This window comes from Rhinoraja longicauda, chromosome 11 (assembly GCF_053455715.1).
Source record: "Rhinoraja longicauda isolate Sanriku21f chromosome 11, sRhiLon1.1, whole genome shotgun sequence".
NCBI lineage: Eukaryota > Metazoa > Chordata > Chondrichthyes > Rajiformes > Arhynchobatidae > Rhinoraja > Rhinoraja longicauda.
The window spans coordinates 26,973,356-26,994,004 of record NC_135963.1 but is presented as its reverse complement, the minus strand read 5'-3'; the positions used below and the strand labels follow the sequence as shown (position 1 = coordinate 26,994,004).

Genomic DNA, 20,649 nt, shown 5'->3' with positions numbered 1-20,649 from the left:
ATAGTGTGTAGGGGTTCATGTAGTAATGGATGGAAGGAAGTCAAAACAAAAATATTTCGACTGGTTCACATATGGCAGAATCTCTCAATCTGTACAATTAATGATATATTTTGTAGAAATTAACAAAGGAAAGTTATTAAAGAGGAAATGCTGCTGTTGTGTGCATTACCTGGGTTGCTGGCTTTTTGGTAGGTAGAATTCCCACAGGAGGCAAGGATTGTCGGCTTTCCTTGGCAGAAGGAGGAGACGGAATAAGTGGCACCGAGGGTGGAACGCTAACTTTTTTCCTCTTTGATGGAGGTATTAAGGTAGGTGGTAATGAAAATGGCACAGACTCCTTCTCGAGAGCACGGTAAACCAAGTACATGGCCTTGTAAAAGAAAAATATGATACTAAATCATTAAAATAATCACAGAACAGTATACAAAAATTATATAAAATATGCTTGGAACAATAAAATAGCTACCTTTTCCACAACTATGTACCTGAAATCCTCCATTCAGGCTTCTGTCGTAGGTTGTGAATAAAAGGTTCGCATTAGACATCAGTAATTGGATTGATGAAAATATCATCAGGTTCCCTATTCCACTATATTTACCTGGTCATGACCACATCACACTCCACATCTACCAACCTGGCCCAAAATAAAACATTAAGTAGTGGAAATGAAATCGTCATCACCAGTCCCCCATTGTAATGTCTGCTCTTTCAATATTGACTCTCTTCCTCGCTGTGATATGTTTAAGATTGAATTTGAGTTCTTGCAACCTTGTTCTCACAAGATCCCAAAATAAACTTCAGACCTCAGCATCTTCACTGTGATCATTACCTTCATGGCATTTTCCAGGAGCTGAAGATGCCTGCTGTAGGTAGTCATGGTCTCAGAAGCATATAGGAGGGCATGGATCATTGCTGCCAGGTTAGCCGTGAATTTTATGCCAGGTGATTAAGTACTGTGTAAAATACCTGCAATCAGCTGCAGAAATTAACCAAATTTGAGGTATCCTTTTTTGTAGTTAAGGCGTACAGGGACAATGTTCTACATTATACTAGAATAACTTGACCTAGACACAAAGAGATCATGAGGGCATGTCTTCAGTTCTCGAGTTTCGATCCCATCTAACCCAGAACCTTTGCTAAATTTAGTGTTCTCACCCATTTCTTAATATCACATGGAGTAAACCAAATTAGCTGAAAATGGCATTGCATGATGGGGGAGCTCTCAAAGAAAGGCAAGATGGAACTTCTACTTGGCACTTCTGGCTAAACAGAATAGGAAACATTTCAGCCTTGGCTTTAACACACATTCAAGTGTTGGTTTTGAGGTTCTTCCCCCAAACTTTTCCAACAACCTTCACCCAGAGGAACGACATATCCTGTCCACAGTGACCAGAGGCTTTGAGTTGCAAGAGTCCAGCATCTCTCCATGACACACCGAGATGCTGCCTGACCCACTGGGTTACTCCAGCATTTTCTGTCTAAAAACAAGATCTCTCCACTTACAACAACTGGAACTTGAAAATGGCTCCAAAATGGCGACTCTGTATACTGTCTCAGTGTACTACTTCTGTACACTTGTACACTTCCGAGATGCTTACCTAATATGTATGTAAATGCTTCTGTATAGCGATACTTGTAATGAACTGTAAACAAAATGAATTCCATTGTACCTCAGAACATGTGACAAATAAAGTACCATACCAGGTTGTGAATGCTCTTGGAGCCGCTTCCTCTGCTCAGCTGGTTAAATGTCTGGCATAATTCGATATGGCAGGACTAACAAGCTTTGCTCTGATCTGTCAGTTGGAGGATTGTTTATTCTATCAATTGACTGCTGTAATCATGTAATCAATTGTTACAGGTTTGCTCGGTTCACAACTATGTAATAGACATTTCTTTCTTGATCGCAGCATGCACTCTTGCCTTGTTCATTGAATCAGGGTTGAATCACTGGTTTGATCGGAATAGCAAAGTAAGGACTATTCCAGGCTCTGAGGAGGTAGACGAAGATGATGTGAATGTTTGTTGTTGCAGATGACATGCCGCATCTCATGGATGCCCAGTGTTCGGATGCCTTCTCTGTTCTGAATCCCTCCCATTAGCAAAGACAATAATGGCAATAACATATGTGGCAAAGTTGTTTAAGAACTACACTATTTATTGAGCAATCCCTCAAGTATAATTACACCATCAGAGATATACACTGAACTACTCATCAGAAAGCATGTAATTTGCAGATTACAGCATGCAGATTATAGCTCTCAGCAGGAAGTCCAATTATGACTGTCAAGAAATGTGAATCTTTCCTACTTTCTCATTTAATCAGCAGAATGAGGGAACTATATTGACACCAACACGATAAGTAAAATATGACTGGATAAAACTAATTTAAGACCTAAAATTTATATTCAGATTTTACTGCTTTTAACAACCAAAGTAAGGGTTTTTGAATTATTCTTAATGTCATCTCACCCATCTTCTGTTAACCTGATTGCATTTAAAAATGAACACCGCCAGGCATCTAGACATACATGAAAGATATTATATATTCTTTTAAGATTTATATATAGGTACATAAATAACTGACAGTTTCAATAAAACAACTCAATAAGGAACTAGAGAGGAAACCGTAGGCATCACCTTTGAATTCAATTCACATAACTATTTTTATAATGATTAAACGTGAGCCATGAAGCTTTCAGAAATAGACTTTGTTCTATTTCATTCTGAGGCACTGTTCGCAATCACCATGGTGAGTGGCAGATTGACCTGTGGGCTTCATGTATTTGATAAAATTACATCCACAACAATATTTAGAAGATCCTTCATGTAAAACCACAAACTTAAACAAAATAGAGGATATAGTTAATAAGTACATAGCATTAAAAAAATTATCCAACAAGACTCAAGGTATTGTCATTGTCGTTTTTGAGCAGACCATGAACTGTGCAATGTTAATCTAGAGACGCTACGGTTAATTCTATATTTCCAGCAGGAAATGTGCAATGTTGTTCTCACCAGGTTATTTTATCTCAGCTGCCAGTTAGTCACACAGAGCACAGAAATCACTGAATTAGCCTGGATATCATTTTCTGATCATCTCTGCAGGGAAGTATCAAGCTCCCAAAAAGCACAGCTTGCATCAGGGAATTCAAGTGTTGTCAACAATACAAATAAATATTTAGTCTACAACTGATTCCATATTATAGATACGGTACCAGCAGTTGAAATATCAATAACAAGAGAGGGCCTGAAATAAGTTATATCGAGGTATAGCTTACATTTCCCACTTGCTTTTGAAACTCAGAGTGGTCAGCAAATTTATTTATACAGTAAGATTTTCAAGCTCAATGGTGGTAATGCAATTAGTTCACTGGCTGCTGTGTTTCCTATGTAACAGCAGTACCGACATTACACAAGATATAATGTTTACAATAAAGCATTGGAACATTTGTGAGAGATGTTTTATAACTATGTTCTATTCAATCATTTGTAATTAAAGTACTCCTCGCGCTTTTTATATATTCAGTAGTTTTAATATTAAACTTCAAAGGAAACTTTATAAAGAGAAATAACACAAAGATAAGTCATAGAGTGATACAATGTTGAAACAGGCCCTTCGGCCCATCTTGCCCACACTAGCCAACATGTCCCAGCTACACTAGTCCCACCTGCCCGCGTTTGGTCCATATCCCTCCAAACCTGACCTATCCATGTGCCTGTCTAACTGTTTCTTAAATGTTGGGATAGTCCTTGCCTCAACTACCTCCTCTGGCAGTATGTTCCATACACCCACCACCCTTTGTGTGAAAAAGTTACCCCTCAGATTCCTATTAAATCTTTTCCCCTTCACCTTAAACCCATGTCCTCTGGTCCTCGATTTACCAACTCTTGGCAAGACACTCTGTGCATCTACCCGATCTATTCCTCTCATGATTTTATACACCTCTATAAGATCACCCCTCATCCTCCTGCACTTCAAGGAATAGAGTCCCAACCTACTCAACCGCTCCCTATAGCATAGACCCTCTAGTCCTGGCAATATCCTCGTAAATCTTCTCTGTACCCTTTCCAGCTTGACATCTTTCCTATTGCATGATGCTCAGAAATGCAGCCTCACTAACGTCTTATACAAATGCAACTTCTATACTCAAAGGAGTATAGGAAGGAACTCCATCAGTTTCCATCAGTGAAGGCATTGCCCTCCCCACTATCAAAAACATCTACGTAAGGCACTGCCTCTTGATGACAGCATCTATCATCCAGGATCTCTATGACCCAGTCAATGCCCTCGTCTTATTGCTGCCATCAGGCAGGAGGTACAGACCCTGAAGTTACACAACATCAGGGTCAGGAACAGTTACTTTCCTACAAACATCAAGTTCTTGAACTGACCCGCTCAACACTAATCCTACCTCAGTACCACCTCTTGTACTACGATGGACTTGTTTCTTATTGTGTTTTACACTAATATATTTTTCTTTGGAGAGCCTTTATCTTCTCAATGTCTTGCAGAATGTATGTGAAAGTTACATTCTCATTTGTGTCCGAGTCCCTGTGCTGCCACTGCAAGCAAGATTTCAATTATATTTTGTACATTACTGTACTTGTGCATATAATAATAAACTTGACAGACTTGATTAGAGGTTGGTCTGAGAGACTGCAAAAGAAGAACTGCAGGACGCAGAGGACTCAAGGGCTATGGATCCATTTTCTACAGCAGAGGGGGAAAATACTATAATTACTAAAGAAAGAGGACATCTTAAATATCCTAGAGAGGAAAGCATCATTTTGGGACCAAAGGCAGCGGTGATAGGGTAATTGAGAATAGGATATGCAGCCTTGCAAAAGGCAAGGTGGGAGGAAGTGTGGTCAAGATAACTGTGTGTGTCAGTGGGTTTATAGTAGATGTCAGTTGATAGTAGACTATCTGTCTACTGATGTCTACTCCCTGTGATGGAGACAGAGAAATCAAGAAATGGGAGGCGGGAGTCAGAAGTAGTCCAAATGAATTTGATGGCAGGGTGGTAGTTAAGAGTAACATTGATTAAAACAATGTTCTGCATGGATGCAGGTAGAAGTCCAGATACAGTCATCAATGTAGCAAGGAAAGAGTTGGGGGAATGGTGCTTGTGTTTGTTTGGAGCAAGGACTGTTCAATATAACAAACAAAAAGGCAGACATTGGGCAACAGTGGCACAGCAGTAGAGTTGCTGTCTTACAACGCCAGAGACCCGGGTTCAATCCTGACTACAGGGTCAAATTGCAGAAAATTGTGAACACATCCCAGACCATCACACAAACCAACCTCCCTTCTATTGATTGAATCTACACTTTAAGCTGCCTCGACATAGCCACCAGCATAATCAATAATGTCTCACCCCGGACACTCCCTCTTCTCCCCTATCCTATCAGGCAAGAGGTACAGAAGTGTTAAAACACATACCGCCAGATGCAGGGACAGTTTGTAGGTTAGTTACCTAAAATTAGAGACTTCAATGTTCATACTGTTAGGTTATAAGCTCCCCAAGCGGAAAACGAGGTGCTGTTCCTCCAGTTTGCGTGTGGCCTCATTCTGGCAATGGAGGAGGCCAAGGACAGAAAGGTCAATACGAGTATGGGAATGGGAAGGGACGTTAAAATGGTTAGCAACAGGGACATCCAGCAGGCCTTGGCAGACTGAGTGCAAGTGTTCAACAAAACAATCGTCTGGTCTATGCTTGGCCTCGCCAATGCAAAGGAAGCCACATTGGGAACACCAAATACAGTAGATTAAGTTAGAGGAGGTGCACATGAATCTCTGTCTCACCTGGAAGGACTGCTGGGGTCCCTGGATTGCAGCAAGGGAGGAGGTAAAGGGCGGGAGTTACATCTCCTCGGTACAGGACACAGAGAAGACGTGGGTGACGCTTCCATCTATAATAGCAGGGGCATAATCACATTTGCTGAGGACAATCTGATTTATATTAGAATAGAAAGCCTCATCTTGGGAGCAGATGCAGCAGAGGAGAAAATGAGAGTAGGGGATAGCATCTTTGCGCGAGGGAGGGTGGGAAGAGATGTAGTCCAGATAATTGTGGGAGTCAGTGGATTTGTTGTAGATGTCAGTCGATAGCCTGGGCCCTGTGATGGAGACAGCAGATCATGAAAGGGGAGAGGTGTCAGAGATTGTCCAAATGAATTTCAGGGCAGGGTGGAAGTTGGTGGTAAAGTTAATTAAATCAACTAGTTCTGCACAGATGCAGGTGACAGCCGCTATGCATTTGTTGATGTGGTGAATGAGTTGGGGGTGGTGCCAGTGCATATTTGGAATAAGGGGTGTTCTACATAACCAGGTACAGCTGGGGCCAATGAGATTGCCTATGACTACACCTTTAACGAAGAACATTCAGTCTGGAGAAGGGTCCCGACCTGAAACAATGTCCATCCATTTCCCTCCACAGATGCTGCCTGACCCAACTAAGCATCTAAATGTAGTTTAAAATTCAAAAAATAATCTTTAAAATTTGGAACAGATATTATAAAATTCTTGGCATAAAATAGACTAAACTGGAGCCAGTAGACAGTGGAGGGTGGAGATAGAGATAGAGCTGGTGATAAGAAGAGATACAAAAGGCTGCAGATGCTGGAGTCTGATAAAGAGGGAAGATGACAAATGGAACAAATTAAGAGAGGGATGAATGACAGATGGAACGAGTGGGGGGGAAAGGGTTTGGAGAATTTGTGCAGATCAGAAGGAGAATGAAAGGAGCACACAGGAAGCAATTTACCTGAAATTGCAAATGAACTCTCACTCAGCTCCCTTCTCTCTCCTGATCAACCCAAGTTCCCCCAACCATTCACCCCAAGCCCCCCATCACCCCGTTTTGTTCTGCTCCCCACATTTCCCTTTGCCTCCGCAGATGCTACCTGACCCACCGGGTTCCTCCTACAATTTATTTTTTTGCTCTAGATTACAGCATCTGCAGTCTCTTGTGCTTCTAAAGTAAACTTCAAGGATGTAATGAATGTCAGTATCAGGAACTACATATTGGCTAGTCACACATCAGATAACCTGTGGTTTTTAAATGGATGGAATAAGATTAATTTGTAACTTACAACAGCAAATTCATCACGGTCTAATAAACCATCACGATCGGTATCACTAAGATCCCAGACCTAGAAGATATTTTTTAAAACAAGTTAGTATTTGAGATTGTTCAACATTGAGCAATTATATTTTGTAAAACTCTGATACTAGACTTACTCCAAGATTAGTATTTACCATTAACTTCAAAAATTCTAAAGTCCCCATGATTTTTGTTTTATTTTATACCAGAACTTATTGTAACTGGAAAATCATTTCAACATAGCAGCTGATAAAGGAGATCTGTAAGTAAATATGATATGCAACTGTTTATCTGCTTAACCAATTGGTTTGAGGCTTAGTAAAAAGATAAGTAGAGGAAATCTTAATGAGCAAACCGACTTGATGTTGTGATTGTGTGTGAAATTGCTTATTTTTATTGCTCTATTGCTGGACTGTGGGTGGCCTTTCATTTCACTGCACATCTTGTATGTGTATGTGACAAATAAACTTGACTTGACACCTTGGATATCTATTCTTCACTGCACAATTGCTGTTCCCATCAATGATATTACTAAAACAAAATCCAGCTCTAATGTCTGGAAGCTTCAACAAATAGAGCAACACATTTTAAATGTGGTAATACTAAAGAGCCACACAACAAAATCTTTAAATCATTCCTCAAATTTCATGATGACATTGGACTTTGGCCATCAAATCTATGCAGTCACAAAACAAATCCATTCCTGTTCCTGGTAATCTTTTCTTATTCATGTGCCTATCAATTCTTGCTGTATGATTCTGCTGCCATCTATCTGCACTCAGAACAATTTAAAATAACCAATTAACCTTCCAACCACATGCAGGAGGAGACCAGAAATCGTGGGGGATGTCCACATAGTCAAAGAAAGAACAGGCAAACTCCACACAGACTGCATCAGAGTTCGGAACTGAACCTACATCACTGAGTTGTTAGGCAGCAAGTCCACCTGCTGTACAATACTTAGTTTAATAAAATGCTATTGCAAAGATCACTTAAATAAATAATTATACTTTTTTTTACATCTTCTTACCCTTTCCAGGACATTGTAATTTAAAGTTAAGAAATTTAAATAAAAAGCAGGTTGCAGATAGCGACATGGCAATTCCAAAGCCTGACTGCTAATTTTGATGTCAAAGCTGATGATTTCATTGTTATTGAAATTAGACAATTTATTTTGAACTGACCAGTGCTCCCTACATTTTTACTTTAAAAAGTCCTGCTTGAGAAAAGTTGCTGTAGTTTATTTGTTCTCAGTTTTCCTCTTCTCTTTAAAAGACTATGAAAGCAATACAGTCAACACCCACGAGTTCAGAGATACATTCCACACATCATCCAAATAAACACCAACACTGAGTTGCCAATAGACTCTCTATTTCTTTAAGACAGAAAGATGCAAATACTAAACCGACATCATAATAGCCCAAAAAATTCTGGCTGAAATAAATTCCATGTGCTTGCCACTGACCCAGTTCTATTTGCATACATGTTCACAGGATATTCATTCATTTTTAAGATTAAGATTTTTCTTACCCTTCCCAGGACATCCACAGGTAGTTTAGAGTTGAGAAGCACAGGTTTCACTTTATCACCAGACAGAAAACCATTCACAGGATTAAGGCTGTCAAAGATTATATCATACTTCGACTTTTCTTCAACCTGTAATTTATGTACCAATATAGATGTGTTATCAATTATATATCAACATTTCTAAGTTGCCTTAAATGTTCATTTAAACTTTGATAATGATAACTGAATGGTTTAGATATAATCAAAAATTATTTAATGAAAATAATCTAATTCACAAGCTTTAACATTTTGTTAATTGCTCACACAAAAAGCATTGAATTTTACATACAGAAAGCTCTTAGGGTTGGAAAATATTCACATTTTATCATATCATATATATACAGCCGGAAACAGGCCTTTTCGGCCCACCAAGTCCGTGCCGCCCAGCGATCCCCGTACATTAACACTATCCTACACCCCACTAGGGACAATTTTTACATTTTACCCAGCCAATTAACCTACATACCTGTACGTCTTTGGAGTACCTGTACTGTTTGATTGATATCAGGCTCATATGGTGTGCACCCACAGCTCTAGATAAGTGTGTGAATAGTAGTGTAGGATGGGGCCTGCCAAGATTTCTGAAGTCCAATACATTTAATAAAGTACCAGAGTCTCCAGGAAGTTCCCAGGTACAAAGTCTCATTAAGTGATTTATTATGACATGCAACTTTTCTTTTTAAAGTTATTCTTTATGCCAAATTCCACTTTCAGCGTTCAATGAATAGTTTAAAAATCTCATAAAAAGAACAGGTTAAAATGCTGTACCTTCACAGCCCAAGGGACATCAACAGGTGCTGATCCACTATTCGGTAACGGACTGCTTCTATCATTCTAAAAAAATTGTACATAAGATGACAGTGGTAAATTGAAGAATGTCTATGTAAATATTCTATTGAAACCTTACACATTGTTTGAGAGAAAAGAGACAAGATAAAAACAGGCAGTTCCCCTGGCATCCTCATACATCCCCATTGCAGCATTTCTTGCACCATTTTATAATATTGCAATCAGAATTGTAGTCGAACTCCAATGTTATCTAACCATAGTTTGATAAGAATGTAGTACAACTTTTCATGTACAATTTTCTAACTAGAAAAAAACATTGTGCTTTATTTCCTTTTCTTTAGAAAATGGCTTCACGAATGTATTCATTCCAAAATTGCTTTATACTTCTATGCCATTTAGCTTTTACTCTTCTAAAGAAATATGTTTTCAGTGCTTAAATGTTACAATAAACCAATAGAATTACCAATACTATTCTGCAATTTTGCCATATTTACTTTGAATCTGTCGCAACCTACTCAGTATTAATCAATCCCGATCCCAACAATTTGGCATCACCCACATTCTAGAAATTTGATGCCCCAAGTCCAAAACCTTAATAAAAATTATGAACAGCACCAATTGAAAAAGCACTTACACTCATGGAAGCGCACTTGCTACGTTTTCTCACACTGCATAACAGTCCCCCTTCTGAGTCCCCTAGCTATCCATTTTACAACATCTTTGCCGATTCTAGAATTTCAGACCTCACGGTGCCCTCCATAGTTTGGGACAAAGACCCATCATTTATTTATTTGCCTCTGTACTCCACAATTTGAGATTTGTAATAGAAAAAAAAATCACATGTGGTTAAAGTGCACTTTGTCAGATTTTAATAAAGGCCATTTTTATACATTTTGGTTTAACCATGTAGAAATTGCAGCAGTGTTTATACCTAATCCCACCATTTCAGGGCACCATAATGTTTGAGACACAGCAATGTCATGTAAATGAAAGTAGTCATGTTTAGTATTTTGGTGCATGCCCTTTGCATGCAATGACTGCTTGAAGTCTGCGATTCATGGACATCACCAGTTGCTGGGTGTCTTCTCTGGTGATGCTCTGCCAGGCCTGTATTGCAGCCATCTTTAGCTTATGCTTGTTTTGGGGGCTAGTCCCCTTCAGTTTTCCCTTAAGCATATAAAAGGCATGCTCAATTGGGTTCAGATCGGGTGATTGACTTGGCCACTCAAGAATTGACCATTTTTAGCTATGAAAAACTGCTTTGTTGCTTTAGCAGTATGTTTGAGATCATTGTCTTGCACAAGAATGAACCGCCGGCCAATGTGTTTTGAGGCATTTGTTTGAACTTCAGATAGGATGCGTCGATACATTTCAGAATTCATTATGCTACTACCATCAGCAGTTGTATCATCAATGAAGATAAGTGAGCCAGTACCTTCAGCAGCCATACACACCCAGGCCATAACACCCCCACCACCATGTTTCACAGATGAGGTAGTATGCTTTGGATCTTGGGCAGTTACTCCTCTCCTCCATACTTTGCTCTTGCCATCACTCTGATATAAGTTAATCTTCATCTCATCTGTCCACAAGAACTTTTTTCCAGAACTGTAGTTGCGCTTTTAAGTACTTCTTGGCAAACTGTAACCTGGCCATCCTATTTTTGTGGCTAACCAGTGGTTTGCATCTTGCAGTGTAGCCTCTGTATTTCTGTTCATGAAGTCTTCTGCAGACAGTGGTCATTGACAAATCCACACCCAACTCCTGAAAAATGTTTCTGATCTGTCGGACAGGTGTTTGGGGATTTTTCTTTATTATAGAGAGAATTGTGTCATCAGCTGTGGAGGTCTTCCTTGACCTGCCAGTCCCTTTGCGATTAGTAAGCTCACCAGTGCCCTATTTCTTCTTAATGTTCCAAACAGTTGATTTTGGTAAGCCTAAGGTTTGGCTGATGTGTCTAACAGTTTTATTCTTGTTTTTCAATCTCACAATGGCTTCTTTGACTTTCAGTGGCACAACTTTGGTCCTCATGTTGATAAACAGCAATAAAAGTTTCCAAAGGTAATGGGAAGACTGGAGGAAAGACTAGGTACTGAGAGCGCTCTAATACCTGCATTAAGGAGGCAATTAAACACACCCGAGCAATTACAATCTCCTGTGAAGCCATGTGTCCCAAACATTATGGTGCCCTGAAATGGGGGGACTATGTATAAACACAGGTGTAATTTCTACATGGTGAAACCAAAATGTACAAAAATGGCCTTTAATAAAATCTGACAATGTGCCACATGTGATTTTTTCTATTACAAATCTCAAATTGTGGAGTACAGTGGCAAATAAATAAATGATGGGTCTTTGTCCCAAACATTATTGCGGCCACTGTATGCATTGGTCAATTTTTGGTTTGTTTTTAGGAATTTGGATAAATTACTTCTATTGCATTACCTTCACCGACTCTCTCTTTTACCTCCAAAGAATTCAATGACATTGGTCAAGCAAGACTTTCCCTTCTAAAATCTGAGCTGATTATTCATCTTTTTTTTTGTGGTTTGTAGTTATTTTTATTTTATCCTTTAGTTGGCAACCCATTATATTTCCTGTTGGGATTGGAAGCTACTAGAGGTTAATGGTTTTGAAGCTGCTGTATTTGTTTTTATGCTGCCTATACTTTAATAACCCCATTCTCATCTGAACTTTCATTATTTTGCAGGTGCTTGCGGTTTCAGTTCCACCTCAGAAAATATCTGCTCAGTACTTCTTGGGACATAGTTGAAAAGAGAACATGGTTGGTTGTTTCATTGTTTGTAATTACTTCCACACTTTTAAGATCCAACATGCTTAACCTTATGCAAGAGTAAGAAATGGGACATAAAAGAAATAGAAAGAAAGCATAACATGGAAGACAATGGCAAGAGAGGGGTCCTGGAGGATTAAAAAATAGGTTACATGACACAAGAACAGAGGGTTGGAGAGATATCACAGGGGACAACCATCTTCACTGGAAAGCACTAAGATGACTGGGAAAGAGAGAATGAGGGGACAGAGAAGGGAGGAAGAGAAACATTTAAAAACACCATGTCGTCTGCTGTGTTTAAATGCAACACTAAGATTTTAAAAAGGTATCATCAAAGATCAGATTCATAGCTTTTATTGAAAAGGTGTAAATTCCAGACAATTCATGAACAAGAACTAAGACAATATTCTATGCCAATTTCAAATGACTGAAAATAAGAAATTAATTCACTTACAATTTTAGGTGCTGGGGCAGTAAGATTTAAACTAGTCAAAGAGACCTCAAGTCCATTTTGCGCACACCCTACAAGCTTTAAGGCAACAAAAAATTCCTAAAGGAAATAAAATAAGTAACAAAATCAATTTATCACATCATCACAACAGATTAACTCACCAGAACATCCTATTTCCACTTCTAGAAAATTGCCAGGTTCAAAACATGCCTTGGCTCGTCTGATACTGAAATTCTTAGCCACATATTTTTACTTTGAAAAGTGACTGTCAAATTAGCCTTCCAAATGACAATAATCTTGCAGACGCTTTTAACTCTCCTACCTGACTCCTGACTGGCACCGTCCAGTTCATACATTAACCCATCCCTGCTATCCAACGCCAGCTACCTCTTAATCAAATGCCTTGTCCTTCAAATTCTAATTATGTTTTCCAAATTCATCTTTGATCTTGCCCTTCCTGATTTCTGTAATCTCTCTGTGCTCTTCCAGCATACAAGCGCTTCTCCAATTATGTTCTCGAGCATGCCCAATTTAATATCTTCAACTAATGAGGATCAGGTCATCAGCTGGCATGCCCCAAGCTTAATTCCCACTCAAAATCTTTCTTTTGCTATTTAAAACATTATTTGGAAGCCAATTTATTGAACAAGATTTTGATCACCTACCCTAGCATCTAATGTTACTCAGCATTCGGTTTTTTTCTGTAATTCTTTAGCTACATTAAAAGCACAACATGAAAATTTACCGTTAATGCTGTCAAAATTAAAATTTAAAAAAATCCAGGCTTCCACAACCTATTCCAAATTTAATGTTTAAATACCTGTTTATTTAAAAAGCCCTTTGCATCTGCATCAGCTAAATCCCATATCTGAAAAAGAAAGGCATTAAATACATTGAAATCATTCTGCAACATAATAAAATATCATCGTTGTCTGATTTGTATTCACATGCACTTTTGCAGCATTCCACAGCCTTGAAAATCTAAGGTAAAGTTCAGAAAAATAAGGCTAAATCCATTAATTGAATTACTGAGGAATATCAGCAGATGTTTCCCAAATCTAGATGTACTATGAGCCATATCATTATTGTCATTGCTTCTGAGAAGTCGGAGAGTCATCCATTTTGGTTGAATTAGTCAATAACCCCAGATGTGATTTGTGTGAGGATTGTTAAAAGAATCACAATTTAAATTCAAAGGATTTGAAAGATTATGACCAGGGCAATATTTATGTTGTCTACTGCATAGAAAAGCAATCACTAGAATCATACAATACGGAAACAGGCCTTTGAGCCCAACTTATCAATGCCAACAAAGATGCTTCATTTAAGGTAGTCCCATTTGCCTGCACCTGGACCAGAGCCCTCTAAATTTTTACAGCACATTATCCGACCTTCCCAATTTAAATGAATTCATTTATATTTGGCTTGGCCTTAATCTTTCCTGTCGATGTTCCTTGTCAAATGTATTTTAAATGTTATCAGTCCTGTCTCAACTACTTCATCTGGCAGCTTGTTCCATATACTCTTTACCTTCTGTGTGAAAATGTTGCCTCTACAGTTCCCATTACATTGATCCCCTCTCATCTTAAACCTATGTCCAATTCTCAATTCTACCCTTGAATAAGGCTCTGCGCATTCACCTTATCTATTCCCCTTACAATTTTATACACCTCTACAAGATCACTACAAGATGGGTTTCCTTCGGATGCACTGGTTTCCTCCCACATCCCCAAGACATGTCAGTTTGTAGGTTAACTGGCTTACATAAATTGCTCCTAGTGTGTAGGGCGTGGATGAGAAAGTGATCACAAGGAAAACGTACAAACTCCATACAGACAGCACCTGAGGTCATGATCAATCTCAGGTCTCTGTAAAACACCAACTCAACACTGTGCCACTGTGCCACCCTAAAAAACAGCTCTTGAAATTCAAAGGCAAATGTAAAGAAACACAATTTCATCAAAAAGTAAATAAAACTAATGGACAAGACTTGATAGTAAACATAATGTCATGAGATACAAATGACAATGGGATGCTAGATGATTTAACACACTCAGGTATCCTTAGAGGCAATTAGCCTTGTTAAAACACCTATTCACCCTCAACCTGACTTTGGTTCACGTAATTAAAAGCAAAATTGCAGATGCTAAAAATTAAACAGAGCATGCATACAAAAAGAGCACTCTTTTATTTTACGAGTTCCATGTAACTTGTGTAATAACGTAATTATTCACGGTCTCCTACTTAAATTGCAAGAAGCCTTTAGATTTACATTATCGCAATGTCACTATGCATCTGTGGCTCATAAAAAGGAATAAATTAAACCACAGAGAAGCATGCCGATGGTCATCAAACCAGCAGTAACAATAACTAAAAATGGCAGAGATTTTCATAGCTGTTCTACCCATTGTTAAATTTAAAAAAGCTCCTTCAAGTCAAACTTTATTTCCCTCCCTGCGTCTGATTTAACTCAATATCAGCTTATTTCCTTACTGTCATTTGTTTTTAACAAGTCATATTAGTTAAATAAGATAGTTGTTGATCCCAGCAAATTGTTATCAGTTCACCCATGCAGATAATTTCAGCTGACATTTTCATTTTTCATCTGAATAATTTCACGAATAAATAAATAGCACAAATAACAAGATGAGTATTTGAACCAACCCAAGGCAATAATACTTTCAAAGGTCATAGAGTTACGTTAGATGGTCGTGGAAGAGTAATACAGTAAGGTTTTTATGCTGCGGTTCACGACATACAAATCAAAACCAAAAGTTTCAACCGAAGGTTACTCAAAGTTATAACAAGATGAGAGATAAATCAAAAATATATATAATAAAGCAGTGACAAAACAGGGACAAAGGAAAGATTCGGAACAAGATTATTTTTTGAAAAGGGTAAATGTTACAGTTAATTAACTATTTAACATAATGAATAATTTATTTACTACATTACTGTATGACTTACAGACAATGAGACTAATGCACCAATTATTTATTTAGGTGCAGAATACAGTTCAGAAAGTATACATCCAACAAGAGAAAGCAGTACCTTTCCAAGTATGAGATCTGACAGGCCAGACCTTTTCAGAAATGAGGCAGCTTCTGCTGCTCCAACTCTCCCACTGTTCGTTGAATCGATCTGCAGAAATAGGGAAATAAGATATTTCCAAAAAATATTGCAATTAGTTTTTGGCAAGTAGTTACTCTGATTACGGCACATAAATGCTTAAAACAGAATTTCCTATGTTGGCCATTTAATGGATGATATCCCAGTGTACTAAGAAGATTGAGATTATTTTTTCTTGAGGGTTAGGGTTATGGATTTGGGAGGGATTTGGGAAGAAGCAAGAAAATGGTGCTGTGTGTTCATCTCCATAAGTAAACAAACAAAAAAAGTAACAAAAAAGGTTCTTATGGGTAACTCATCCACTTGTTGGACGAGCTGTGATGTTGTATTGTGTAACTCTTGGTGAGTTTACTTAATAACCCATAAAAATATTGGGGGGGAGGGGAGAGAGAGGGGGGGGGGGGGGGAGGGGGAGATACAAACCTTATTTTTGAATATTTGTTTGGGAGATAAGTTTGACGCATTAAACATTTTATTTTATATTCTTGTCGCTATCGAAAACTAGAGTCCAAATTCAAAAGAAATTTGACTTGGGATCCTCTGAAAAGCTAATCCCGTCCAAAAACAATGTATACATGTAATGGCTTTTCCAACGCAGTCACTGGCAATAACTGACGAGAAACCTTTATTAAACGATGTTTGGTCTCCCTTGGTCAATTTATTTTTAAACCATCAAAGCCCATCGTAATGTGTTTCTAAAAATTCTGACAAGCATCCGCTAGCTGTCCAGGAATGTCTTGTTTTATATCACCTAATAGCCCAATCAGGTGGGAGAGCTGATAAACCAGAAAACTGTGCATTAATGTTCACACACACAAAAAAAAACTTAATTACTTGCACCATTGCATTTCCTTCAGAATTAAACTGAAAGAAAATAATTTTAAATGAGTGTCAATGCAAAATAAATCTCTGCATAATTATTTTTTCGTATGTGATCGTTTGATCATTTTTCTTTCCATAGCAATGAATCTGACAGTAAAGAACAAATGATCTATGTAAAATTAATATTAAGAGGTTTGTGTGGAATAACATAAGTTCCAGGAGATAAATTGATTTCTTTGCAATAACCGGATGCACAGATAAAATTTAAAAAGCTGCCCCATGTTTGAACTGTTATCATTACAAAGAAAAAACATAATACGACTTAGCTTTTAAACAGGTAAAATATTTTTGCAGGAGAATTGATGTGATCATTGATTATTCTTGTTAAATAAGGGTGTCAAAGGTTACAGGGAGAAGGCAGAGAGGGAAAGAGGTAAAAATAGATTAGCCATGATCGAACGGCAGAGCACACTCAATGGGACAAATGGCCTAATTCTGCTCCGATGTCTTAATCTCTTGATAACCTGGGTGGTTTCTGCATACTTCCAATAGTTTATAATGTTCACCAAATTGCCAATGAACCGTTAAACACTTAGCTGTTAAGAGCCAACCACATTAGTGGATCTGGAATTGCATATAGGCCAAACCATGTGAAGATGGTAGGTGTTCCTGAAAGACATTAGCGAACGTGCCTTCATATACAATAACATAAAAATAAAAGCAGCAAAAGGGCATGCAGCCATCCAACTTGTTCTGCCAGTCTATTCATCAGCATTAACTCTTCTTTACTGCAGGAATCAATATGCTTGGACTCCTTTAATGAACAAAAATCTATCGATCACATTCTGAAATACACAATGTATAAGATTTGTACCGAGCTTCCTTATCCAGGTCTTGAAAAGCAATATAATTCTGCTTTGGTTACCTTCACTGGATCGAATGACGTCAATAAACATTTAGCAAGTTGTATCGGGTAGAAAGCGGTGAATAAAAGGTATGCACGCATTTTCCCCATCCCATCACAACGCATCATTTAGCAGTCAAGGAAGGTTTAGCCTGCCAATTTCTTCTCTCCCCTAGTTATAAAGACTCCAATCTGTTTCTATACCTTATTTTAGGGGATAATGAATTCTCATATCTATTATTAAATTAATTGCATCCATAATGTCTGCTGCCCAGTTATAGGATATCATGTATCCACCACCCATCCGATTCTGCCTCAACTCCAAAGCATTCCATGTTCCAACAACCACTTGTTTTAAAAACTTCCCTACATATGCTCCTCAATCCTCTCTAACTTAGTGATGCACTCCCAATCTTCCCATCCAAACACTTTCACCATTCCTCACATTTCTTCAATTTTAAAATTTCCAAAGTTTCCTCTGTGCCTCTCTTGCAAAAATAAAAATGATCCCACCCCTTCAAGATTCTCTTCATTATAATTTCCAAACATTGACCTCATTTAGTGTGCGAGTGCCAGGCAATCACATCACTTCTATTCACCAGTATTTTTAGACCAAGTAAAGAGTAAAAGGTAGCCATATTATCCATTCATGTCTATTGCCCATTGATCCCTGCTTGCAATTGTGTGTGTGCAAATTTGTCACAAAGAATAACTGGATCCCACTCTCATTGTCTTGCAATCTAACTCAAGGTTGATGCAGTCAGACAGAAAAAAGTATTAAAAAGTTCAAATAACAAAAATGTACCAAAAGGCAAAATTGTGTTCTCAAAAGAGAAAATAAAGGTAGGAAGAAAAACAAACATAAAATGTACAAGGCATTGTCGATTTCAGATCCAGTTTCCTTGCATTGAAAATTTGCCTTCAAAGGTTATGATTTTGTACCAAGTTTGAAATTCATCACAAAAATTATTCTTCCATTTTTAGAAAGGTGTTCTTAGAGGCCACAAAGATTTGAGACGTATGCATCATTCTACAGTCAGTGCAGATACATTTGTTCAAATATTTAAGAAGTTACCGCCACAAGCATAGAACTAAAACTCAATTTACCTGACGATAATACTTTTCATATAATGGGTTTCCACCTGAGAGCTGTAAAAGAAAATAAACAATGAACATTCATAAACAAAAGGTAAATTTACAGTGCATTTTAATCTACAATACATTTTTTTCAGTCTGTGGCCACCAAAAATTAATGTTCTTGATTAACAAAATAATTTGACTTTGAAACTAGAGAACCATAACTGCTAGGTTAAAAAAAAGTAAACAGAAAACTATGGGTGCATGCACAAATTTCACACACGCGTCATCAATCCATGTCAGATGCAGCCATTGTGAATAGGTGTATCAAAGCCAAATGTATGCAAAGCCCAAATCCCATAAATCAATGCAAGGCAGGAACAGAGCACTGCAATCAGAAATTAACCCACGGTTCACAAGAATGAAAGCATTAACACCCTCCCACTCTCTTTTCTTTGAACGGCTGAGTGATGTCAACATTTTCTGCTTTTATTTCATTCTTAGTAGCTATATCTTTTAATCACACCATTTATTGGCATAATTCTTGTGCTGATACAAACTAACCTCAATTAAAATGCAGTAAAACAATAATCCAGCACATCAATTACTTTGGCAGTGCTGGACCACTAGATATTTCTTCACAATATCCCAGCACAATTTTAATTTACTTGTTGTTCCCATACAGCATTAGAAGCATAAAAAAACAAGGCCTTTGCCCATGGCTGGGTGTTTGGAATCTGAGAGCCCAAAGAATTGGAATTTTAGGGCGGCACAATGGTGCAGCGGTAGAGTTGCTGCCTTACAGCAAGGATTCGGGTTCAATCCTGATTACGGATACAGACCTAATATTGGCAAATAAGATTAGTGCAGATGAGCAACAAGGTTGGCATGGACCTGGTGGGTCAGAGACATGCAGTTTTCCCGCTGCTAGGAGAGACAGAAGCCCGAGGTCCCACACTACCAGGTTCAACAGCAGTTACTTTCCTACAGCTATCAGGTTTTTGAACCAATATGCATATCTCAGGGGCAAGGGAAACTAGAGATATCTTGCAACTCCATTTCTAGAGCTACCATTGTGGGCTCCACCTTTCCTAATCAATGGTGCCAGCTCTGGTTTGTTCTGAACCTTCTCATATCACTAATTTCCCTCTCCCCGACTCAGTTTGAATAAGGGTTTCAATCTGAAACGGCACCTATTCCTTTTCGCCAGAGATGCTGCCTGACCTGCAGAATTACTCCAGCATTTTGTATCTATATTGAGAATAAACTCGATTTTCTTACGAAGTGCCACATAGTACAGAAGCATACGCAGACACTAGCTCAACCACTATTCTGGCCGCTGAACTATGGTTAGAATGTGAAGGCATGGCGAGGTTGCAGAAAAGCTACATTGGTTCCAGGATCATGGATCCAGGACAAGCAAGAGATAGGGAGGTAGGGAAAGAAAACCGCGATTTGTTCTCCTTAGAGTTGATTGAAAGATTTTATTAGATTTGCTCCAATTATTGAGAGATCCATACATAGTAAAATTTGTTCTCGTTAAAATTGTTCTCGTTGAGAATGATAGGACATGGTTTAAAAGCAAATGACCAAAATAAAAATGAAGGCATCACAATTTTTGTTTTAAAAACACAGCCAGTGGTTGTCATCTAGAAAACAACATGTGACAAATTAGAAGATTCACTCATGGCTCTTGAAAAGTAATTGGATCAGTACCAGAAAGATATAAATTGCACATCTCCAGGGAAAGGACAGGACAGCGAGATCAACTGTTCTTTCCGAAATCCGGCATGAACCAGAAGAACCAAATGGCCAATCTCTCTACTGTCATTGCTTTATGATTTAGTTCTCTTCTGTTCATGGGAGTTCATTTCATTCAATTTATCTGCTGGATTTCTACATAAAAACAATGGCTATGGTACACAAGTACTTGACTGGCTATGTTCTGGAATGTTCAAAGGGCTTTATAAATGAAAGCTCTGTACGTAACAAAATTAATTAAAATGGT

The 20,649-nt window shown here is 38.2% G+C and overlaps 1 protein-coding gene across 3 annotated transcripts in view; it reads right to left on the bottom strand.

Annotated features, from left to right (window-relative positions):
* eps15 (epidermal growth factor receptor pathway substrate 15) overlaps nt 1-20,649 on the bottom strand; it is a 108,296-nt gene that overhangs the window by 71,017 nt on the left and 16,630 nt on the right. For 2 of the 3 annotated variants that reach the window (XM_078408548.1, XM_078408547.1), the window contains exons 2-9: nt 18,672-18,713; nt 15,761-15,850; nt 13,530-13,577; nt 12,713-12,808; nt 9,444-9,509; nt 8,640-8,765; nt 7,099-7,158; nt 170-370 (exon numbers count right to left, since the gene is read on the bottom strand). In XM_078408548.1, the coding sequence (XP_078264674.1) occupies nt 170-370; nt 7,099-7,158; nt 8,640-8,765; nt 9,444-9,509; nt 12,713-12,808; nt 13,530-13,577; nt 15,761-15,850; nt 18,672-18,713 (729 nt within the window). The remainder of the gene's footprint in view (nt 1-169; nt 371-7,098; nt 7,159-8,639; nt 8,766-9,443; nt 9,510-12,712; nt 12,809-13,529; nt 13,578-15,760; nt 15,851-18,671; nt 18,714-20,649) is intronic. The other variant, XM_078408549.1, reaches the window with a different exon arrangement.